Source organism: Mustela lutreola, chromosome 4 (genome assembly GCF_030435805.1).
Source record: "Mustela lutreola isolate mMusLut2 chromosome 4, mMusLut2.pri, whole genome shotgun sequence".
In the NCBI taxonomy this organism is placed as follows: Eukaryota; Metazoa; Chordata; class Mammalia; order Carnivora; family Mustelidae; genus Mustela; species Mustela lutreola.
The window spans coordinates 187536085-187561947 of record NC_081293.1 but is presented as its reverse complement, the minus strand read 5'-3'; the positions used below and the strand labels follow the sequence as shown (position 1 = coordinate 187561947).

The following is a 25863-nucleotide window of genomic DNA, read 5'->3' as shown; positions in this document are numbered from 1 at the left end:
CTCTTTTTGCCCTTTATTTAGGAACTTCTTATAATGACCCATTTAACAAGTTGACTTCAAAGTACTTGCCTGCAAATCTACATACAGTTTGGCAGTTAGAAAACACACACACACACACACACACACACACACACACACACACGACTCCACCAAGCTACAGTATCTGATGGTGTAGAATTGAGAATTCTTTTATTCCAATTCAACCTTCAGTCACCATTTGTTGCCCACTTACTCTGTGGCTGGATTGTTCTAGTTCCATTTTTTGGTGTCTGTAAAGAAGCCAGACGAGGTTCCAGGGGTGAGTGGGAACTGGCCTGCACTGGCTTGTGAAAATGAACTTCTAAATTTTCAAGCAGTTCTGCGATCTGGTTGATGTCCCATCAGATCATGAAATTACCCAGAGTGGTAGTATTTGGACCCTGGACATTGGCACCTGGTAGCAGTGGGACTTTTTTGGGGAAAGGCTGTTGAAGCGTTTGGCGGCGCACCACAAGATTCTCTCTCTCAAGAGACTGGCATTCAAGTTGGGAGTTTATCAATATGCTAACTATTAAGATAATTCCACCTTCTAGAAGGGCTTGGGAGGTAATATGATAGTGAGTCAAAGTGCTGACAGGCCTTTTTAGGCAAAACCTCTCTGGGAAGGTGACATTGGAGCTGAAACCTGAAATACGAGAAGTTGACAACTGACAGAGAAAAAACATTTCCAGTAGGATACCTGCTGGCACAGAAGAAGCTGAAGAAGCCAGAGATGGGTGTGTTCCAGGAATAGAAACTTGGTGTGATACGCAGAATGGAGACACATGCTGGGAGAGAAAGTGCCTTAGAGGCATCGTGAGGACTTGGGAGTTCGTCCTGAGAATAGTGAGAAATAATTTAAGGGTTTTAAGCAGGATGCAGGATCAGTTCTGCATTTTGAAAAGAGCGCTCTGCTTGCTGTTTAGTGAACTGTGGGGCTGGGTAGGGCCAGGGTAGAACAAGTTTATGGTAAGATTTTAATCTCAGGTTGCCATGTCCTACTCCTGTGAAAAGAGATTTTAGAATTCTGGAAGATGTTTCTCTTAGGTCAAGGAAGAAACTACATAAAAAATTTAAATTTCTGCCCAGAAAAAAAGAAAAATCTACCATAAATAAAAATGAAAGCCAAATGTTTATCTTTCAGGGCTCTCAAAAAGCTTGAACTCCATTGCCCCAGCTAAGTAGTGACTTTGTTGTCCTGTCAAATCCCTGACTGGCTACGTGGAATCCCAGTGAATCAATGCATGAGATTGTAGACCGCACTTCGCAAGTTAATGGGGATGAAAAAATACACATTTCATTTTTTCCTAAGTAATTTCTAATATGCAGTACTTCCAAAAAGTTTTCATTTGAGTTAGCATGGGGGAGGGGGGCAGAGAAGCAGGCTCCCTGCTGAGCAGGGAGTCAGACACGGGGCTGGACACCAGGACGCCGGGATCATGACCTGAGCTGAAGGCAGATGCTTAACTGACTGAGCCACCCAGGCGCCCGGCTAATAAGCAGTATACTTACCGAGTAACTACGTGTGTATCGTGAAAGATAAACCAAGCTGGACACTAGTTAAAGGGGCGAAGACGTATTTTGGTCAGTAGTAACTATTGCAATAGGGAAGACCCCAGGGTGAACGGAAATCAACTTTGGTTTGTGCCGGGGTGGCTGGCATTTTACAGGGAGAATGTCGGGGTGGGGTGGTGGACCAAGAGAAGTGAAAAATTGCAAAAAGTGGAAACAAGGGGTTTGGCCCATGTGAAGCCTGTACAAATGTTGTACCTCCAGGTGCTGACTGGCACAAAGGGGCGGGCTTGAGTTTCTCCTGCAGGCACGTGAAGTGGAACGGAGGGTCATCTTGGGGCTGTGGCCTTCAGCTGCTGGAAACCAGTCTAGTGTCGGTTTGGGTCTTTTATAGACCAAGGTTGGGGCTGGGTGAGAAGAGGCTTAGAGCCGTCTAGCTAGAGTTTGGTCTAGGAGAGGGTGTTTGTCAGTTTTTTTTTTTTTTTTTTTGACATAGGGTCATAACTAGCCTTGTGTTTATTGTATTTTCAGTAATTTGATTTCCATGTGATTTTTCTTCTCTGCTAAAAACACAAAAGTTACAAATTTGAGTTAAAATGTCATTACCTAAAATATTTTATCTGAGATAACAAATACAAATATTTATTTTTTTATTTTTTAAAGGATTTATTTACACATGTTGGGGAGTACACAGTACAACACATGCTGGGGAGAGGGACAGAAAGAGACAGAGAAGCAGACACCCCACTGAGTGCTGAACCTGATAGTGGGCTCAACCCCATGACCCTGAGATCGTCACCTGAGCTGAAATCAAGAGTTGGACACTTAACCAACTGAGCCATCCAGGTGCCCCACAAATACACCCAGGTGCCCCCACAAATACAAATATTTTAATGAAGTTCTTTCATGATCTCTAACTATATGTATGTATGAATGAACATGTATATACATTTTACCCAAATATGATCACAATTCATATACTTTTTAAAATTTAGATATGACTGGGCCCTTGGGTGACTCAGTGGGTTAAGCCTCTGCCTTTGGCTCAGGTCATGATCTCAGGGTCCTGGGATCAAGTCCCACATTGGGCTCTCTGCTCAGCAGGGGGCCTGCTCCCCACCCCCACACACTCCTCTCTCTCTGCCTGCCTCTCTGCCTACTTGTGATCTCTTTCTGTCAAATAAAATCTTTAAAATAAAATAAAATAAAATTTAGATATAATTGACATGTAACTTCCTAGTTTCAGGTGTATAACATTATAATTGTATGTATATATTATGAAATGATCACAGTAAGTGTGGTTAACACCCATCACAGATTTTCTTGTGATGAGAATTAAGATTTATTCTCTCAGCTACTTTTGAATATACAAAACAGTATTCTTATATTCACCATGCTGTACATTATATCCCCACGAATTATTTTGTAACTGGAAATTTGTGTCTTTTGATGCCCTTTACCTGTTTTGCAAATCGTACTCCCCCCCCCCCCCCACACCAGAACCCCCCTGCTTCCGGCAGCCACCAATCTGTTCTCCATTTCTGTGAGCTTGGGGTTTTTGTTTTTTTCAGAGTCCACACACAGATGACATCATATGGTATTTCTCTCTTTCTTTCTGGCTTATTTCACTTACCATAATGCCTTCAGGGTCTTTCGATGCTGGTGTTAAGGGCTAGGATTTCTTCTTTTCTTTAACTGAATAATATTGCACTGTATATGTATATCATATTCTTTCTATCCATTTATCCATCAATGGACTCATGTTGTTTCCAGGTCTTGGCCGTTGTAAATAACCCTTCAGTGTGCATGGAAGTACATATTTTTCTTCAAATTTGTGTTTTCAGTTGTTTTAGATAAATAACCAGAAGTGGAATTACTGGGTCATAGCATAGTTCTGTTTTTCATGTTTTGAGGAACCTCCGTACTGGTGTCTATTGTGGCTATCCCATTTATATTCCCACCCACAGTAAGCAAGTGTTCTGTTTTCTCTGTATCTTTGCCAACCATTCATTACTTTTATTTATTTATTTGAGACAGAGAGTGAGCATGAGGAGGGGGGAGAGGGAGAAACAGACTCCCCACTGAGCAGGGAGCCACATGGGGCTCGATCCCAGGACCCCAGGACCAGGACCCAAGGCAAAGGCTTGAGCCACCCAAGTGCCCTTTATCTTTTTGGTAATAGCCATCCTGACAAGCTCATTGAGAGTTTGGTTTGTAGTTCTCTGATGACGAGTGATGTCGAACACCTTTTCATGCACCTATTGGCCAACTGAACATCTTCTTTGGAAAATACCTGTTCAGATCCTCTGCCCATTTTTCAATGAGGTTCTTCCAGGTTTTTGTTACTGAGTTGTATGAATTGCTTATATATTTTCTTAACCCCTTATGACATACATGATTTGAAAATATTTTCTCCCATTCTGTTGGTTGTGTTTTCATTTTGTTGATGGTTTTCCTTTACTGTGCAGAAGCTTTTTAGTTTGTAGTCCCACTTGTGTATTTTTGCTTTCATTTCCTTTCCTCTTGGTATCACATCCAAAGAAATCAAATCTGCCTCTGGTTTCTTCTAGGAGTTTTATGGGGTCTTAATCTTGTCGTCTTCTACCAATTTTGAGTTGATTTTTATGAATGAGTTAAGATAGTAGTCCAGTTTCATTCTTTTGTGCATCGCTGTCCAATTTCCCCAACACCACTTACTGAAGAGACTCTTCTTTCTTCATTGAATATTCTTGGCTCCTTTGCTGTAAATTAATTGACTAAATATACAGGGGTTTATTTCTGGGCTCTTTATTCTGTTTTATTGATCTGTTTCTGTTCTTATGCCAATACCAAAACTGTCTCGATTTCTATAGCTTTGCAATCTACTTTGAAACCAGCAAATGTGATGATGCCTTTTCAAGATTTCCCTGGCTCTTTGGGGTCTTCTGTGGTTCTAATATTAGTTTTAGGATTGTTTGTACTATTTCTGTGAAGAAAGTTCCATTTGAGTTTTTTTTTTAAGGATTGCACTGAATCTCTAGATTACTTTGGGTAGTATGGACATTTAAAAATATTAATTCTTCTTGGGGCACCTGCGTGGTTCAGCTGGTTTGGCCTCTGTCTTGAGCTCAGGTCATGGTCTCAGGGTCCTGGTTTTAAGCTTCCTCCAATGACCCCACCCCACTCAAGCTCTCTCACTCTCTCTCAAACAAATAAATAATATTTTAAAAATTTGTTGGTAGTGTATAGAAACACAACATATTTTTAAATATTTGCATCCTACAGCTTCACTGAATTCATTATTCTAATATTTTTGGGTGGCATCTTTAGCATTTTCTGTATGTCATATTATGTTTCTGCAAACAGTGACAGTTTTGCACCATGCTTTGATATTTTGATGCCTGTTATTTCTTTTTCTTGCTTAATTCCTCTGCCTAGCATTTCTAATACTGTATTGAATAAAAGTGGGGAAAGTTGGTGTCCTCGTCTTATTCCTGATCTGAGAGGAAAAGCTTTTTATCTTTTCCCCATTGAGTATAATGTAAGTTGCAGGCTTGTCAAATACAGGCTTTATTATGTTGCAGTATGTTTCCTCTATACCCACTTGGTTGAGAATTTATCATAAATGGATGCTGAATTTGTCAAATGCTTTTCTACATCTTTTGAGATAATCAGTATTTTTATTGTTCATTTTGTTTAGTGTAGTATATCACATTGATTTGTGGATATTAAACCATCTCTTAACCCTAGAATAAATCTCACTTGATTATAAAGAATGATCTTTTTATGGTATTACTGATTTTGGTTTGTTAATATTTTGTGGAGGATTGTTGCATCTATGTCCATCAGAGGTATTAGCCTATTGTTTTCTTTGGACATCCTTGTCTGGTTTTGGAATCAGGATAATGCTGGCCTTGTAAAATGAGTTTGGAAGTGCTCCCTCTTCTCCTGTGTCTTGAAGGAATTTAAGAAGGATTGGTATTTAAATGTTGAGTAGAATTCACCAGTGAAGTTGTCTGGTGCTGGACTTTGGTTTGTTGGGAAGTTTTTGATTACTGACTCAATCTCCTTACTAGTAATTGTTCTGTTCAGATTTTCTATTTCTTCATGATTCAGTCTTAATATATTGTATGTTTCTAGGAATTTATCCATTTCTTCTATGTTGTTCAAGTTGTTGGCATATAATTGTTCATACTAATCTCTTATGATCCTTCATGTTTCTTGGTATCAATTGTAACTTTTCCTCTTTTTTTTCCCCCTAAGATTTTATTTATTTATTTGACAGTGAGAGAGCACAAGCAGGGGGAATGGCAGAGGGATAGGGAGAAGGAGGATCCCCACTGAGCAGGGAGCCTGATGTGCGCTCCATAGTTGGATCCTGGGATCATGACCTGAGCCAAAGGCAGATGTTTAACTAAGCCACATAGGTGCCCTCTCCCCCCCCTTTTTAAAAGATTTTACTTGTAACATTTCCTCTTTCACTTCTGATTTAATTTGGATCTTTTCTCTTCTTGGTGAGTCTAGCTAAAGTTTTACTATTTTTTTTTTTTTTAAGTAGGTCTTAGGGGCGCCTGGGTGGCTCAGTGGGTTAAGCCGCTGCCTTTGGCTCAGGTCATGATCTCAGGATCCTGGGATCGAGTCCCGCATCGGGCTCTCTGCTCAGCAGGGAGCCTGCTTCCCCCCCCTCTCTCTGCCTGCCTCTCCATCTACTTGTGATTTCTCTCTGTCAAATAAACAAATAAAATCTTTAAAAAAAAAAAACCATTTAAGTAGGTCTTAGCTTCATTGATCTTTGCTATTGTCTTTTTAGTCTCTATTTCATTTATTTCCACTTTGATCTTTGTTATTTCCTTCCTTCTACTAACTTCATCCTTGGTTCGTTCTTTTTTCTAGTTCCTTGAAGTATGAAGTTAAGTTTTTTAGTAGAGACCTTTCTTGTTTCTTGATATAGGCATTTATCACTATTAACTTCCTTAGCACTGCTTTTGCTGTATCCATAAGTTTTGGTATGTTATATTTCCATTTTTGTTTGCCTCAGGGAATTTTTTTTGACTTATTTGATTTTCTCTTTGACCCATTGGCTGTTCAGTAGTGTGTAGTTTAATCTCAGCATATCTGGAAATTTTCCAATTTCCTTCTTATAATTGATTTCTAGGTTCATACTATTTGGGTCAGAAAAGGTACTTGATAGGATTTCAATCTCAAATTTATTAATTCTTGTTTTGTGGCTTAACGTATTATCCTGGAGAATATTCTGTGTATGCTTGAGAAAAATGTGTATTCTCTTGCTTTTGGATGGCATCTCCTGTACATGTTAAGTTCATCTGGTCTAAGGTGTCATTTAAGGCCAATATTTCTTTACTGATTTTCTGTCTGGACAATCTACCTATCATTGAAGTAGGATATTAAAGTCTCCTATTATTACTGTATTGCTGTCTGTTTCCTCCTTTGGTCTGTTAATACTTGTATATAGGTGCTCCTATGGTGAGTGTGTACATATTTATAAATGTTACATGCTTTCATTGGATTGATCCCTTTATCCTTATGTAGTTATGTCTTTTATCATAGTCTTTGTTTTAAAGTCTATTTTGTTTGGGAAAATCTAAGTACCACAGCTTTCTTTTCATTTTTATTTTCATGGAATATCTTTTTCTATCCCTTTGCTTTCAGTCTGTGTGTCTTTACATCTGAAATGAATCTCTTGTAGGGAACATACAGAAGGGTCTTATTTTCTTATCCATGTATGTATGTATGTATTTATCTATTTTATTATTGACTTATTTAATTTTATTTTTTCAGTGTTCCAGTGTTCCAGATTCATTGTTTTTGCACCACACCCAGTGCTCCATGCAATACGTGACCTCCATAATACCCACCACCAGTCTCCCCCACTCCTCTCTCCCCCTCCCCTCCCAAATCCTCAGTTTGTTTCTCAGAGTCCACAATCTCTCATAATTTATCTCCCCTTCCGATTGCCCCCAACTCCCTTCTCCTCTCCTTTACCCAATGTCCTCCATGTTATTCCTTATGCTCCACCAGTAAGTGAAACCATATGATAATTGACTCTCTCTGCTTGACTTCTTTCACTCAGCATAATCTCCAGTCCCATCCATGTTGATAAAGTTGGGTATTCATTATTTCTGATGGAGGCAGAATATTCCACTGTATATATGGACCATATCTTCTTTATCCATTTGTCTGTGGAAGGGCATCTTGGCTCTGTGGAAAGAACCAGATGCCCTTATCCATGCATTTAGAGTAATGACTGATGTACTTACTACCATTTCATTCATTGTTTTCTGGCTTTGTTCCTTCTTATTCTTCTCTTGCTTTCCCTTTGTGATGTGATCATTATCTGTACTGGTAGACTTGGGTTCTTTATCGCTTGTGTATCTACTCTAGGTTATTGCTTTGTGACTTATGAGGCTTATGTTAGATTTCTTACAGATATAACAGATACAAAGTCAGTAAAAGGAAGGAAATAACAAAGATCAAAGTGGAAATAAATGAAATAGAAACTAAAAAGACAATAGAAAATATCAATGAAACTGAGCTATTAATAAAAACAAAAAGACAAACCTTTAGCTGGACTCACCAAGAAGTTTAAGTTGATAATAATTTAAATTTGAACTCATTACTCCCCTCCACATTCTGTTTTTGATGTCATGGTTAACATCTTTTTATCCTGAGTATCCATTAACAAATTGTTGTAGTTGCTTTTACTACTTATAGAGTGAGGCAGAGGAAGAGGGTAAAGCTGCTGTCTGCCGGTCTCCATCTCTGGACAGCATTGTAATCAGCCTCTAAATGTTGTTTGGTGTGCCCTTCAGGCCACAGCTTGAAGATAAATGAATAGGCGTCTTTCACGAAAGACCGGAGTTGTGTTTCAGTCTGTTGTGGGTGCTGTGTTCTGGGTGGGGGCCGAGGGTAGATAGCCAGTTTAGAACTCTATGGGTTGCAGTCCTGTGAGACCTATGAACATAAGTTCTGTTGGCCACCAGAACCAGGAGATTCAGTTGTGCCCCCTGGCTGGCAGCCACCCAAACTGGAGCAGACATATGTTTAAGCTCTTTTCCAGGAGATACTGGTGACCTGGAGTGAGCGAGAGGGAGAAGATAGCACCCATCCCCCGAAGTGTCTGGAGAGGATGGCAGTTGGTGGTTAGATGTGTATTTAGTTAGGAGTCTACCTTCAGGCAGAACCTATGAAGACAAGCTAATAGCTAGCTCCTGTTTCCAGAAAGATGGAGTTTTGGCTTGCTGGCTCTCCCCCGCTAAGTCCTGCAGTGTAGCTGGCTGGGAATTCTTTACTACAGTCCTGTGGAAGGTCAGCCCTGCTAGACATCACGTCCAGGTGATCAGGAGGTATCCCCTGGGCAATAGCCACAAAAACTAGGGCACCAGACATACACACAAGTTCCTTCCTTGGAGAAACCAGATCTCTGGAGCAAGGCTGAGGGAGAGTGCAGAGTTGTTCCTTGCTGGCCTCCATCTTTGGAGAGTATTTCAGTAGATTCCTAGTTGCGTATTCAAGTAGATGCTTGTGTTAAAGGGTGGTGCTTTAAGCAAAGTAGTTGTGTGTTCAAGGGTGATGCTTTAAGCAAACAGGCCTCTTTCATAAAAACACTGCATGTGTTTGACCAGACTGTCTCTGCCTCTGGCTGGGGAGGGGTGTGTGGAGGGGATTAGGGGGCTAGTAGTTGGCCAGGTTAATTGCATTTGAGCCCTTTAAGAATGGTTTCTTCATTTTCTGGGGCTGTGGGGACCTCATGGACACGGACCCCTTGGCTCTCAAAGCTAGATGTTGTAGGGGCTCATCTCTCTGGTGCATGTCTTAGAAGTTGGGGTGTCAGATGTGGGATTCATACCCATAATTCCTTGGGGAGGAGCTTGGAGTTTTAAGTTCCTTCCTGATTGTGATGGCTGCACCAGGAGTGGGGTTTAGGGCAAGATTGTGTCTCAGCCTCTCTGACTGTTTTGATGTGAGTTTTCTTTCTTGTTTGCCCTATCTGTAGGAGTCGCTCAGCTAGTTTTTGGATTTCTTTCAGAGGAAATGATTTCATATATACCTGTAGATTCAATCTGTCCATGAAAGGAGGTGAGTTTAGGATCTTCCTATGTTGCCATCTTGAATAGAAACTTCCATACACTTTTTATAGCCTACTTTCTGCATGCAACAGAATGTTGCTGACATTTTTCATATCCATAAAAAGTCAAGCCCTCTATTCATGCTGAAAAATATATTCTCAGATGTATACTCCAAAAGGAACTTTTCAGAGGCGCCTGGGTGGCTCAGTGGGTTAAGCCTCTGCCTTCAGCTCAGGTCATGATCTTGGGGTCCTGGGATCAAGCCCTGCTTCGGGCTCTCTGCTTGGTGGGAGCCTGCTTCCCTTTCTCTCTCTGCCTGCCTATCTGCCTGCCTGTGATCCCTCTCTCTCTCTGTCAAATAAATAAATAAAATATTTTTAAAAAGTAACTTTTCAGTTAATTCATCAGTTCTGTGTGTTAAAGGTCTAGACTACTTGATATTGTTCTGTCATAAATAACAGTAATGAGCAGCCTTGCACTTACATTTTTATCCAGCTATGCAATTACCTCTTTAGGATAAATTCCTTAGAAATTGGATTGGTAGGTAGGTCAGGGGGTCTGCTCAATTTCCATTTTGATACACCGGGCTAACACCCACTTTGGGAAGGTTGTTCAAGTGAGGACGGTCCTGCTGCTTCACTTGTCAGCCATTTGGTTAGTCTTTGTTGTATTTGCAAATCTCACTGACAATAAAGGATATCTCTTTGTCATTGTAATTAGTCTTTCTTTGGTGAGTAATGAGACTGACTGCTCTTTTCACATTTTAATTGGGTATTTTATCTTTTTTAGCCTGTCCATTTAGGGCCCTTCCCATTTTTCAATTCTTTAAAACATTGATTTGTGAGAATCCTTTGTATGTATAAAGGATTTCAACCATTTTTCTGACATACTGCAAATATTGCCCCAATTTTCCATTTGTCTTTCATTCTTGTTTCTGTTCTCCTTGCTTTGTAAGTCCATAGACACTCATGTTTATCAATGTTTTCTTTACAATAGACACTCACGTTTATCAATGTTTTCTTGACAACTTCTGTGGTCTGTGATTAGGATTATGAAAATAGACCTTTCCCTTTTGTAATCTTCTCTTTTTGGGAGAGAGGATATATAAGCATTTTATTGAAGTATAGCATGTAAAAGCCTCAGCCTTCACGAAGTGAATGCATTCCAGATTCTGACCCAGAAAATCCTGACCAGGACATTGGGATACTGCAGTAGAAGGCCTAACTGGTGGACCAGTGGTCCCCACACACTTGATTTAATAACCCATTTTTTACTCCTGAGTTAGAAATGTCTGTCTGCTTACATTTTCACAATTACTTGTTCTATTTCTAGCCTCGCTCTATTTTAGTCCATTGATCTTTCTGGTTTCGTCATTGTCATAGTCTTCTAGTTAGTTGAATGATATTTATAGTACACTTGCAAAACTGGCTGCCTGAGCCCCACCTCATTATTCTTTCTCAGATAAGCCGCAAAGCCTCCCCTGTCCGCCCAAACCCTTTTAAGATTTTAATTATTAATTCATTAAATATATCCATTAATTTAGGAAAAAGTGACTTTTTCACTAATACTATCTTCTTAAGAGCAGAGTTTGTCTCCAGTTGTTCAATGTTTGTTCTATGCTCCTTGCTGACATTTTACTGTTTTCTTGTGAGAGATCCTGAAAATCTTGTTAAGTGTATTCTTAGGCATTTTAAGGCTTTTCATTGTTGTTGTGAATGGATTGTTTTCTTACATTATAAATTCTAGTCTCACAGTTTGCATGAGCTGTATTTGCAAAGGCTAGTGAGTGTTTGGCTGTTGATTGGCCAACAGCCAGCTCACTGAACTCATTCCTCATTCCTAATGGTTTTTCATCTGAGCCTTTTGAGTTTTTTAGGTTTATAACACATCTGTCTCATGATTTCAATCCATCCCTCCAGGTGGAACCCTTCCAGTCAACATTTTAATGTGTTTAAGATTCCATAGCTTACATGTGATAAACTCACTCCCATTGGCTCTCTTTCGTCTGCTTCCCAGCCCAACTACTTCATCGGGTTCCTTCCCCTCACTGTCCTCACTTCCTCCCCCAGAAATTCCCCCACCCCACAAACCCAGCTGCAGCCCTCCCTATTCCACCAGAATGATTCTCGATAGCATCTCGGATGACCTCCATGCCTCTACACTGAAACCTTGTTTTAATCTCCCATGTCGACCTCTCCCTTACTATAACTAAGTGGTCATATCCTCATTTTCTCTCACCTTCTCAGGGCATCCATCACCTGGCGCACTTGTGGGTTTCCTCCTGCATCTCAGGTTGTTCCTTCCCCATCTCCTTGTGGTTTATCTTACTCTCCTTTTATTTTCCCCCATTGTTGGGAATTCTTAGTGCTCAATTTTTTAGACCCTCATTTTTTTATATTAGTCTCCATGTAGGTGATTTCACACACATTTTTTTTTTATGATTTTAATTACTAACCAGATGCTCCCAACTCCCAACTTTGTATGCCTGGACTAGGGCTTACTTAGCTCCAGATTCATGTTATCTAGTTGGCATTTCCACCCGAATTTCTCAAAATCATCTTAAATTCAGCATGTTCAGTGTCGATCTTGGGATATCTTTCCCCTCATCCATTCCTCTTCCAGTCCCCGTCAGTGAATGCCATCACTACCAATCTGGCGTTGTCCTTCTCCTCTCTTCTCCCTTCTCATCCTAGTCAATCCCCACCACGCGGATTTACCCTCCTAGGACAGGTCCTGCATCCTTCACCTTTCCTCCTTTCTTACCACTGGCACCACTCTGGTTCAGATGACCCTAGCCTCTCACTGGGCTGCCAAGAGAACATCGGACCACTTTCCTTCTGCAAGCTCTTATTCTCCTTCAACGTCTCCTCCCAGTAGCCATGCGAATCTGTGCGGTTCTTGTTGTCTTGCCGTTGCCCTTCTTCGTAGGTAAAGACCCAAATCCTCAACTTGGTTTATAGGTCCCCACCAGTGAGGTTCCCACCGGTGCTCTTACCCGTTTACTTAGCTCTGAACAGTCTGCTGCTTGTAGTTGATGACCCAGTTACCACCTTCTGGGATTCTCTCACTTGCTGTTCCCTTGGACTAGAAACCCTCTCCCCTTCCACCCTGTCACCATCTCCAGTTAGCTATGATGAACTCTCTGCTCAGGGAAGTCCTCCTGAGGCCTTAACTGGAGTCTCCCTGCTGTGACCTCCCTGTGAGCTCTTATGCAGCCTTGAAATCTTCCTTCATATTGATTATCAGATTGTAGTTGCTGATTTGTGTGCTGGTCTATCCAGAATCCATCTCTTCCAGTACTTGCAGCCCTGAGAGGACAAGGATATGGGCATGTTTTGCTCATTTTTTTCCTTTCTTTCTCCAGTGCCTGGCATGTAGTGGGCATTGAAACATTTTGTGAATGTATTTTTTTCTAGATAGAAAATAAATTTTTTGTTTTAAGTAATCTCTACACCCATTGTGGGGCTTGAACTCCTGACCCCAAGATCAAGAGTCACACACTCCTCTGAGCCAGCTAGGCACCCTGAATTTTTTTTTTTATCTTGATTTTGTATCCAACTATTCCATTGAAATAGCTTGAGTCAGTTTGAGTCCTTGGAAAAGCAGTTGCTAACAATTGCACATGTAAGAGATTAGTAGTTGGGAAAGAGCTGGCAGGGTAAATGAGGGAGGGGGCGGGGGTGTGCAGGGAAACCTCTCAGCCATGGGGCAGGTGACAGCAGTGAGGATCCCATTAGCCAGGGTGTTTTGCTTTGTCAGTAAACCACTAGGTTTTATCTTACCAGTATTTCATTTATAATTTTTGAATCAACACTTACACAGGAGAGGGCAGTTGGGTTTTTGTGTGTATTTGTTAAGTTCTGCAGTTGCTGTCACTCTGGTTTCATAAAAAAGAAATTGGAAGCTTTTCTTGCCCTGGGTGTTTCCTTCCTTGGAGATTCAAAAGAACTGATCTGTGAAAGTGAATCTGGCACTTTTGAGGATGCATTTTTTGGCCACTAGGTTTTTCTGTTGTTTTGGTTCTCTCTCTCTTTTTTTTTTAAATCTTGAGTAAATGTCAGGAAAAATTTTTTATTGAATATTTATGCAAATTTATTAACAAAGAACTCTGGGGAGTAGTCTCTATGGTTTTTTCCTACATTTCCTCTGTGTTAGTGATTATTTCTTCTTTTACCTTCTTCATTCTATACCTTTATATATTTCCACTATAATTCATCATTTATCAAGTCCATTGGTTTCTGATTTGTAACATTCATTTAGGCTTGTTTTTATTGAATTTCTACACTAGTTTCTCAGGTACTTCTTGAGTCAGATGTATAGTTTGGGGTTTTTCTTTTTTATTAACAAGGCTTACCATCATTTTTAGATACATATATCTTTAAAGTCCTTATGTGAGAGAACGCGAGTGAGCACAGAAGCAGGGGGAGGAGCGGTAGAGGCAGAGGGAGAAGCAGAGTCCCCGCTGAGTGGGAGTTTTCCGGCATATTCTTCCAGATTCTTTTCTATGCATGTATTTGTCTCTCTGGGTGTTGTACATAAGTAATATTTGTATATTCTTAGATGCATAGATATAAGTAGGTACACATACTTCCATGAATATGTGCATTTTCTATCTACATTTCTCTGTGTCCATGTTCTAGGCACCTGTGGAGAAGGATGGAGCACCCTCCATGTTTTTGTCGTTAAGTCAGGACTGATGATGTGTACACACGTCACTGGGGTATGGGAAGGTCTTGTTTTAACTTAATTACAGAGTTGAGGTTCATGGGAGAGCAGGACAGCCTTCTCAAGCAGCTCTGAATTGACCTTGAGAGGGCAAGGCAAGGAGACTGGCTGGCTGGGATGTTTAGTGTGGCCAGGGTGAGGGGTCCCACCGTAGGGTGGTGGCTTGTGTGGTGTGGGTCTTTCGTTGCCACCCAGGCTCTCTTGGCAGTTCAGAATTTGGGGCAGAAGAATATAAGGGAAGGGTGAGGCTTAAGGGCTCACAGCAGTCATCAAATAGTCCCGACTGCTCTTTACAGTTTATGTCCATCTGTGTGTGTACGTGTAGCTAGGCCCGTATGTAAACACACATACACAAACTGTCCATCTATCCACACATATCTGCATATTGCAGCTGCCTTCACATTCGTAATCTTCTCATGTTAGTAAATGTAAATTAACCTCATTCTTTCAAGTAAGTGCATGGGTTTCCATTGCATGGCTGTGCCAGGGCTAGCTGTTACTTGGTGGGTGAACAAATAATTTCTGTGTTCTGCTTCTACAAACAACGGCACCCTGACCATCATGCACACAGCTCTGTATGGGAGCAGCTGTATTCGCCATCGGATAGCACTGAGCTCTTGCATGTTATACTGTACAATCAAGGTCCCACATTCTTTAAAGTTACATTCTAGTGGAGAATGGACAAGGGACGAATGGTTTACTAATATGTTGGTATGAATAATGCTATGTAAACATAGAAAACGGAGAAAGGAGATAGTGATGGGGGTGGTCTGCTAGCTAGATGGTTAGGGAACACCCCTTTCCCTGCCTACAATAGCGCAGAGAGATGTGGGAATGACTATGGAATATGAGTGAAAAAGCATGATTTTGTAGAAAAAGTCTGTTGGGTAATTTTTAAGTCAAAATGTGTATGTATCTTAAATTATGATGGATCTTGTCAAACTGTCTTCTCTTAAAAAATACACAGTCCTTGATATAACATTAACACTTTTTAAAAAAGATTTATTCTGGGGTGCCTGGGTGGCTCAGTGTGTTAAAGCCTCTGCCTTCAGCTCAGGTCATGATCCAGGGTCCTGGGATTGAGCCCCACATCAGGCTCTCGCTCAGTGGGGAGCCTGTTTCCTTCTCTCTCTCTCTGCCTGCTTCTCTGCCTACTTGTGATCTCTGTCAAATAAATAAATAAAATCTTTTTTTTTTTTTTAAAAAAGATTTCTTCATTTTTAGAGATGGAGTGAGCAAACACGAGGGGAGAGGTAGAGAATCCCAAGCGGACTCTGTGCTGAGTGCAGAGCCCGACGTGGGGCACAGAGCCCCATATGGGGCTCAATCCCATGACCCTGAGATGATGCACCTGAGTTGAAACCTAGGGTGGGGCACTTGAACTGTCTGAACCACAGGTGCCCACATTCTTAAGTATCTGTGTTCTTTCCTTCCTCATCAAAAAGGATGGTAAAAATTTTTTGAATCCTTTGATACGGTAGACAATAAATTATACCTTAATTTGTACTTAGTTCATTATGAGTAAAGCTGAACATCTTTCATAGATTTATTAAACATTTGTATATTTTTTTTTGACAAATTGCTTATTTATGTGATTAGCAACTCTCCTGCAGGCCATTTAGCCATTATTATACTACAATGTTTGTAGTTTGTCTTTTGATTTTACTATCAATTTTTTTGGCATACAAAATTTAAAATTATTAGGTCATCAATTTACCAAGCATTTTCACTCAAGGAGCTCGTGTTTTGTATCATGCTTACTGGCCTGCATCCTTCATGCATCTATGAGACTGCAAGTTCAAAGGCTTTTAGTGTTTCATCTAAAACATTAAATTCTTTGATCTTTTCACAATTTGTTTATACTTAAGGTCTAAGGCCAGATGTAAGAATTCGGCTTTAAAAAGCAACAAAACACCTACCTGGTTGTCCCCAGGCCATTAATCATCCTCTTGTCTGGCTCCTCTCAATCGATTTACCATACTGCTTTTATAATAAGCCCAATTTCCATACTTAGAGCTACTTTGTAATTCATTGTTTTACAGATTTTGGCACCAGTATCACACTGCTAATGATTACAACTTTACTACCACTTAGGCTAATAACTTCCCTCAAGTTCCTTCACCCGAACATGGTCCCAGAAGTTCCCTGGTTTTTCTTATATGTTCATTCTTTCAAATTAACTTTAAAATCAATTTCCCACCCAAATTGACTCAAAAATCCTACTGGGATTTTTTTTCCCCTACTGGGATTTTGAATCCTTTGAATAGAGATTGAGAATTCATTAAAATTACAGATTATTTTGAGAAGTACTTTCACAGTCCATTTTTCTAAGAACTAAATAGACTTACTCAATTTTACATATTCTTTAGTTATTTTTCTTGATATGTATTTTACATATTTATTCCTAAGTATTTTACTTTTGTTCCTATTAGCTGTGTCCCACACATTTAATATTCTGTATTTTCATTGTTTTTTTCATGAGGTTTTGACTCCTGGATTTTAGAAGTGCGTGGAGATGTTGCTGTTTTCTAGTTTGATACTTCCAGTCAGAATATATTCTAGGGTTTTAAATATTTTTTAAAGATTTAAGTTCTCTCTCTACTCAATGTGGGTTCAAACTTACAACCCTGAGATCGAGTCACATGTTCTACTGACTGAGCCAGCCAGGTGCCTTTAGGATTTAAATCCTTTAAGGTTCATTTTATGCCTCCAGAACATGGTCTATTTTGGTGAATGTTCCATGGGCTGTAGAGAGGAATGTGTATTCTGCTGTTTGGTAAGGTGTTCTGTAAATGTCAGACCCTGTTGGTTCATGGCCTGTAAGGTTCTTCTAGTCCTCGATTTTGCTGACTAGTAGTTCTATCAATTACTGAGAAAGGGGCATTGAAGTCTCCAACTGTGTGTGGATTTACCTAGATCTTTGTTTTCACTGAATATATTTTGAAGCTCTGTGGTAAACCTTTAGAATGGTTGTGTCTTTGTGGATAAACCTTTCATCACTGTGTAATGTCCCTCTTTTTCCCTGGTCTGGGCTGATTTTTAGAAGGAGAGATTAAAAGATTGATCTTTTTGATACAGTGAATCAAAGATGGGCCTGCGAATCTATGTTGTAACAAAATTCTCAGATGATTTTTATCATCAGGCAATAGATTTCTTCCTTAAAAACAACAGAAATTGACTCTGGTTCACTTAGGCAGAAAGGAACTTCTTATTGGAAGAATATCCAGTAACATCTACTGGATTGCTAGAGTCCTGCTATGAAGCCCAGACTGGTATTTCTGTAGGGAAGCCAGGTGGGGGTTGCTCTCTCTGATCCTAGGTAGTAGAGCAGTTATGTAACCTCAGTTGAAACCATCAGGTCTCATACCACCTAAGACTTTAAAATCTGTTGCAAAGGTTGGGGAGGAATATGGCTGCTGGTGGTGTGAATTGTGGTTTTAGAGGACAGAAAAGGCAGGATTGGCAGATGTATCTAGACACATAAGCTTAACTGTGGCACACTTTGGTCATGGTTCAAATGCCTGGTTTCTTTTGGTTCCTACCTTTCCCCTTTTATGAGCCTGGATTTTCTCTGGGGAAAATTGTAACTTTTTTTGGGAGATAAGTTAGAAAATAATATCTAATACTTGCTAGGGTGAGTACACAACAGGGAGTAAATATCGTGGGTTGTTCACATGGTGAGTGGAATTATTTACTGTTTTGGAAGGCAATAGGCTTTATACGCAAGATGGGCTCTCCAATTCTGTATCTTAGGGGAACCTAAGAGGTTGAATAGCACTTGATTGTGTGAGGGATCTACATGTGTCTTTGGACAAGTCATCACTTATTCCTTACTTTAGGCTCATTGGTAACATTAGGTTGGACTAGACCTGCTAATTTCTAGACCTGTCCAAAAATTGCAGTGTTCTGTGACTGGAGAGAACCTTGCTGTTCTGTCACTTTATTTAAACATCCTTGTGAAATTAGTTGACAACTACCAAGAGCTTGGCTTTTTGCTAACTTGAGGCAGCCCTGGGTTAACAGATGTAGGAGAGGGGAATGTCTGAACTAGCCAGAAAACAGAGCGTGGTCTTGGCCAACTGGCAGAAATCCACTCTGAATGTGGAAAATGGAAACTAAACAGAAAGTACTGTCACACATGAAGCATCATGACCATAGACGACCCATTTCTATCTTTTCAGAGACCTGTAGATTACATCTCTAAATAAACTTCCTCCTAATCCATCCTGTCAGAACTGAAGGGGAACGAGTGGATGTTAGGCAGAGGACTCCTGCATGACTAACAATGAGAATTAGAAGTTGAACAAACTAGACTGGTATGAAAGTGGGGGGAACCAGATCTCTTATATTCCCCAGATACTGGTTTGCTCTGGAGATACTAGAAGTGGGTGCAGAGAGGTCTGACCTGGCCAGTGTTAATGTCAGTCCTAACTCACAGGGTCACTCAAGATGCCTACAGTAGCTGGGCCCAAATAAAAGACCTAAGATGTCAGGAAAGCACAATTTATAGAATGGTTGCAAAGGACATTCACTCATGTAGGTGGAGAGAGGATTTCCCCTTATGACAAAAAAATCCTTTAGAAGTGACTGGGCACAATAAATTGAGTCATTCCTTATGACCTGCAGGTTCTTATGAATGCCTCACTCTTGGGGGCCCTGTGTCTTTTCTCATCGGTCTGTGTTGTATGTGCCATTTCTGCATTTACTCTCCCCATTGAGACCAAAGGACGGGCCCTGCAGGTAAGTGATGCAGAAATCATTTCAGTATTCGTTTTTTAAACATTTATTTATTTATTTATTTGACAGAGAGAGATCACAAGTAGGCAGAGAGGCAGGCAGAGAGAGAGAGGAGGAAGCAGGCTCCCTGCTGAGCAGAGAGCCCGAAGCAGGGCTCAATCCCAGGACCCTGGGATCATGACCTGAGCCAAAGGCAGAGGCTTAACCCACTGAGCCACCCAGGCGCCCCATCACTTCAGTATTCTTAACTACCATCTTCGGACCAACGGGAATTAACTTGGAGTCTGGAAATTCTTCTTTGAAGCAGACCTGACATCCAGGTGTGTGCTAACACATGGTATTTGCTTAATGGGTTCCAGTAAACAAAACAACTGGGTATCCAGTTTGTTTGCATGTAACTTGGAGCAGCACTGAAACTAAAGTAACCAAGGGTTCACTCCAAATCTTTGCTAACAGGGACAAAACAAAACACCCAAGGCTTATTTAGGCTTATTTAGGTAGTATGCTTAAATTAGCATTCTTGAAAGAGGATACTTAGAGTGTGATTTTTCTGAATGATGTCTTTATCCCACTAGAATTAACTCTAAAGCTACCATTGCTAATGTGAGGTACACAAGGGTAAATGGTAGGGTCTTAGTTACTTAAAAGTTTATTAACAAATCTTCTCGTACTAGTTTTGAGTGCCAGACACTAAGGATGAATGGAAAAGGCTTTCTTTTTATTAAGTGTATTGATCTACTGAATCACTTCTTATTCCAGCAAATTAAATGAAGACCTGTAAACCAATGTCTACCAGAGAAGAAAAACACACTTTGTCTTTACGAAGAGTTGTGGCACATTTTTAAAAATTTGGTTTATTTTCTGTACACTACTTGGTAATTAAACTGCTTATTTTTTCAAAAATACGGCATAAGAGAATGAGGTGGGTAAACTTTATATTGATAACCTTGGGAGATTATGAGAATGTCTATAAAAATATACTTTTAAGACTGGAAAGGTTTTTATGGGAGATGGGTAGGGGGGAAGGTAGCTTTTCTTCTTTGACATCGTTTGTTAAAGTTGCCTAGAGAAAATGTATACATATTTGATATTTTCCCATGAGGTTTGTAGCAAAAAGTTGGCCTGAAATTTGGTAGCTAAGGCATGAACTTAAGGGCATCATTAAGCCTTTCAAAATAGTCACATTCACAATTTAAATTTGCATTTATTTAAATTGTGGCCTCCATATTGATGAAAATTGCTTATTTATGTAGTATGCTTACATTAGCATGATTCTTGTATATAATTGTGAAAAAGCTGGGAATAAACTTTTTCCCAGATCCTGGTTTCAGTGTTATTTCATGACTTTATGGGAGACTAAAAAAAAAAATTTAATGCACAAAGCTTTTCTATATCATGCAATCACTTACCTGCCCTTTGCATGCGGAACATCACACCCGTGCATATCACTATACTAGGTTAGGTACGGTGTAGAAAACAAAACAAAACACCTAAGGCTTTTATGTTGAGATGTAATCTTTTATTGCTATTTATTTAGGCATGTTGTAGACATCTCTAAAACTGGGCACCCCACGGCTTGTTCGTCTACTACTCCCATCCATACTTTGCAGTGGAAACTCTGTAGGAGAGGGTTTATACACCTGCTTCAATAGGGGTGAAAATCCTTCCTATTTGAACCAGAGGTACAAAAATGGCTTAAAATCAGGAAATTTTCCCTGTAAAGGACTAGACAGTAAATATTTCACTTTGTGAGCTAAATATGGTCTCTGCCACATACCTCCATCACCCTTTCAGCCTTAAAAAAATCCTATCTCTTAGACTGTGTAAAAGAGTGCCAGAGGTTAAATTTGGCTAACAGACCATGTGCCGAAATAAATTTCTAGATCCAAGATGGAATAGCTCCTGCCCAGAGTGCCGTATCAGCAAACTGAAATTTTAGAGAATGTTAAGAGCTCGGGGCAGAGGGAGAGGGAATCTCAAGTAGACTCCCTGAAGATCCCAAGGTGGGGCTCGATCTTGACCACTTGAGATCATGACCTGCGCCAGAATCAAGTCAGACACTTCACTGAGCCACCCAGGTACTCTAGCAAACTGAAATAACCTTCATGGCCCTGTAACTGTTCCACTGGGCCAGAAACTGTGTGTTCAGTGTGCCAATCACCAAGGCAACTCCAGCCTCTTATTTTTATCCAATAAAAGCTTCCTGCCTTCTACGCCAGCTTTCAGTTCTCTGGACTCTTGGGAATGGACACTGCCCACTCCATAAAGTGTCAAATAAGGTTTGTTTGGGTCACCTAAAGCATTTTTAACTCGTTGTGGCAGTAAGGATGAGCATCTGAAGCAGACTGCTAATGGCCTGTGGACCAATAAGACACATAATAGGCAAGGAGCCTGCTGAACCCTTTGAGTTCACTGTTCCTCTCATCAAAACCAAGGGCCGTGGGTAAGTTACTTTAGGCTTTGTAAGTCGCTCTCTGATCTAAATGGACCTACTTAATGTCCAAGAATTGTGGTCTTGGAAGCTAGATCTACCTACAAGAAGTGCACTTAAAAGTAAGGGTTCCCAAATCAACCACCAGGAGGGGATACCAATTTTAATTGGTACGTAGAAGTCTCTAAGAAGTTTCAAAATCCGATGATAGTTTGATTCAATGCAAAAGGCTAATAAAGTTTAAGATACCCGAGATACTTAAGACTGTAAAATGATCGGACACCTTCAACTCCCCTCTATCTTCCTTGGCCTGAGCAATCACAGTCTACTCCTCCATGACCTGCATTGTCTTTCCAAGGCAAAGGTCCTGTAAGTTAGCAGCCTTAAAACGGCAACAATTCCAAGGCCAGAAACCCAAGACAACAGCTCTATCTCCTCTGTCACATCTGTCCTAGGGGGTCCATCATCTAAAACATTGGCCCACAAACTGCAATCAACTTGGACACTGGAAAAAAATGTCCTCGAAGATTTTTATCAAATTTGAGTATCCCCCTATCTACTCTGAGAAGACCTCCACCCACTCCACGGTGCTAGGGTTGATGGAACTTGAAGGGATTTTCCTGTAAGTTACTGCCAGTTATTCCCTCAAACTGCCAAAGGGAAATTAAAAAAAATTTTTTAAAGATTTTGACAGAGAGAGATCACAAGTAGGCAGAGAGGCAGGCAGAGAGAGAGAGAGAGGAGGAAGCAGGCTCCCCGCCGAGCAGAGAGCCCGATATGGGACTTGATCCCAGGACCCCGAGATCATGACCTGAGCCAAAGGCAGCGGCTTAACCCACTGAGCCACCCAGGCGCCTGGGAAATTTAAAATTAATGGAAAACCTTATCAAATCTTGAGAGCTACACTCGATTTTAAACGCCATTCAGTGAAGCCTGTAGATGGGCTCCTGATAAAACTGGCAAAAGCTGGTGAAGAGTGAGAATTCTTACCAAAGTCAGCTCTTCCGGACCACTGTAATGCCTGTTCAAGAGAAATTGCACATTGTCTTTTCCTTTTCAAATCAGATTCTTAGGAATTTGGTTTTAGGAAACCCACGGATTATTGATCCTTTCTCACCCAGGGATGGTAGTAATTATCTTGTTTCACTTTGTTTTCTGAGACTGTGGCTTTCTCCCTGCTGGGGCTTGTAGGTTGTTCATTCTTGTGTCTGTAGGCAGCTCAATTGTCAGGTCGGGGCACTAAAAGACGGTTGTACAAAAATGTGGGTTGCTCCCTTTTTGTGGCTAGGGGCCTACCAAATGTTGCTAGCTCTCAGGGAATTGCTAAGGTCCTTTTTTCTTTTGGTTATCTTTGGGAGGAGTTACGGATCTTATCAGGGAAAAATCTTTTGGGGGTGTTCAATATTGTCAGGAATATTTACTGTTTGTGCTGGCTGAAACTTGGCAAGGTAGTGTTGCAAGGATTTTTTTTTTTTTTTTTTTTTTAAATTTATTTGACAGACACAGCGAGAGAGGGAACACAGGCAGCAGGAGTGGGAGGGGCAAAAGCAGGTTCTCTGCTGAGCAGGGAGCCCGATGTGGGACTCGATCCCAGGACCCTGGGATCATGAGCTGAAGGCAGAGGCTTTAACTGAGCCACCCAGGTGCCCCACAAGGATTTTTTTTTTTTTTTAAAGTAACTCTATAGTACCCCATGGCCAGAAGATGGCCAAATAGCAAGGAAATACTCAGAGCCTAACAGAACTTTTTAGGTTTTCTCCCTTAGATTCAGTGAAATTTATACAAAGATAGGAGCCAAACACAAACAGCTCTAAACCTAGAATACAGCAAGTTTTTGATATTAGAAGTACACTGGTACAGGGGCACCTGAGTGGCTCAGTTGTTAAGCATCTGCCTTTGACTCAGGTCATGATCCCGGGTCCTGAGATCCAGCCCCACACTGGGCTCCCTGCTTGGCAGGAAGCCTGCTTCTCTCCTTCTCCACTCCCCCTGCTTGTGTTCCCGCTCTTGCGGTCTGTCAAATAAATACCATCTTAAAAAAAAAAAAAATACACTGGTACAAAATTAGAATTTGATTTTCTGCTCAAAGAGTAGTTTTCTTAGATTATTGGTCTGCTCTTAAAATAATGTAAATAAACATGTTTCTTTGCTTTCTAGGCAGATTAAAGAATTTATGTCTTAACAAAATAACTGACCATGCTTTGTGTTGTCTTTAACAGGTCTTCCAGTATTTAACCCAGTCTTCTCATTATTACAAGAACTAAGTTTTTTAAAAAAATAACTATGTAACTTTGTTATTTACCTTTGAATTATTTTGGTTAAAGGGGGTACCTCTGGGGGCGCCTGGGTGGCTCAGTGGGTTAAAGCCTCTGCCTTCGGCTCAGGTCATGATCCCAGGGTCCAGGGATTGAGCCCCACATCGGGCTCTCTGCTCGGCGGGGAGTCTGTTTCCTCCTCTCTCTCTGCCTGCCTCTCTGCCTACTTGTGATCTCCGTCTGTCAAATAAATAAAATGTTTTAAAAAAAGGGGGGGTACCTCTGACAAAATTCCCCCAACTCAAATTCTAAACAAAGTTTTTTTGACTTTGAACTAATGGGTGGTTTCTAGAGGGTCCTTGGCACATCTCAAAAGATTTTTTTTCTAATAAGGAGAGAGAACAAAGGGCCCTAGCAAATTTTAGAGTGCTAAACCTTGAGTACATATTTCACAACTAAGGAAGGTTCCATCTGGCATCTGGTCCTATGTAAACACCTAAGATTCAAAATCAAATTGACTAGGAAGAAAAGCAGACATTAAAACGAAGTGTTTCCTCCTAGGACACCACACCAAGAACTAGTCCATCCGCCCACCCCCTTTCCTGACCATCCTTTGATTTTTTGGGTCCATCTTTTGCTTCCCCTTGGCCGGTAAGGAGGATACTATTATATAAGTATCTCAGGTCATTACCAAGGAGGGTAACCAACCTACAACTAATTACTGTATCTGGTGGGAGGCTGGTGATTTGGTAGTTCTTTATACTTGTCACAAACTTCTCCCCAATTTCCAGTCCTTCACTTTCTCTGAAACAAATTCACTGTATAAACACTTCTAGGGAAGCAGAAAATTAGATGAGATACATAAGCAGGGCCAACAGGGTTAAAGAAACATCCCTCTCTATATCATTCCTTGATTTCTAGTTGGTTTGGGATACAGTGATGTGGAATAGATGCAGAAGGATGTTCACCTTTAGCCCAAAAGACTGACCTACGGCCCGCATAGTTTCGATAAGGATCAAATACGTACTGTTTGCTACGTTCAAGGATCTTATGATTGCCTGTACATTTCACTGTTAGTAATGAGCTGAATCTTATGGAAGTAATTTTACAAACAGAAATTCAGATATTTGTGATCTAATACTGTACACACCCCTTACCCCTTGAGCCCCAGGCATATAACCACCAGCAAAAGGACAGCTCTTTCTGCACACAGGTCCTGTCCCTGTGCTCTAATAAAAGCACCTTTTTGTACCAAAAAAATTCTTAAGAATTCTTCCTTGACTGTTCATTTGCCACCCCACATCAGTTGGAACCTTGACCCGGGAGCACTATGTAAACCATAGGCAATATTTTGCTAAGCATTGGTATCTAATGTGCTGTATTCTCTCATTAAGTGTTAGTCAGTGGCTGCTCACATGCACTTAACAAGAGAATCCAAGAACATTACCAAGCCCCAACAATACAAGCCTGACATCTTTTCTGAATACTACACCGAGAGTCACATTATTTTGGATCAAATTTCTTAAATGGTCAAAAGGATGATTAAAAATGGGACAGAGGGCTACAGAAATAAATTTCTAGGTCCAAGATGGAACTGCTCTGCTCAGGCTGTGTCCCCACCAGCAAACCACAACTGCATGTCCAGGTCCCTATAAATGTTCCACTTGGTCAGACACATAATATATCCAGTCGGCCAAACCCCAAGTGCCAAGCCACCTTTGGGCTCTAATACTTACTTGTTCTTCATTCTTCATCCTATGAAAGCTTCTTGCCTTCTACCACAGTTCTGCAGTTCCCTGGACCCTTGAGAATGGAGACTGCCTACGTCAAAAAGTGTTTGTTTGAATCTCCTGATTTGTTTTCTTCAGTCATTTTTAAAAGTTTACAAGCCTACCTTGGCACAGCTATTAAAAATTGTAGGCTCCAATTTTTTTTTTTAGAAGATTTTATTTATTCATTTGACAGATCACAAGTAGGCAGAGAGGCAGGCAGAGAGAGAGGGGGAAGCAGACTCCCTGCTGACCAGAGAACCTGATGCGGGGCTCGATCCCAGGACCCTAGGATCATGACCTGAGCCAAAGGCAGAGGCTTTAACCCACTGAGCCACTCAGGCGCCCCA

At 40.7% G+C, this 25863-nt stretch overlaps 1 protein-coding gene across 1 annotated transcript in view; it reads left to right on the top strand.

The window, feature by feature from the left end:
• Window positions 1-20436, top strand: part of SVOPL (SVOP like) — a 67129-nt gene extending 46693 nt beyond the window's left edge. The window contains exons 14-17 of the mRNA XM_059171966.1: window positions 10244-10250; window positions 13885-13892; window positions 18948-19061; window positions 19818-20436. Coding sequence (XP_059027949.1) covers window positions 10244-10250; window positions 13885-13892; window positions 18948-19061; window positions 19818-19829 — 141 coding nt within the window. The 3' untranslated portion in view covers window positions 19830-20436. The remainder of the gene's footprint in view (window positions 1-10243; window positions 10251-13884; window positions 13893-18947; window positions 19062-19817) is intronic.
• Window positions 20437-25863: the final 5427 nt, after the last annotated feature.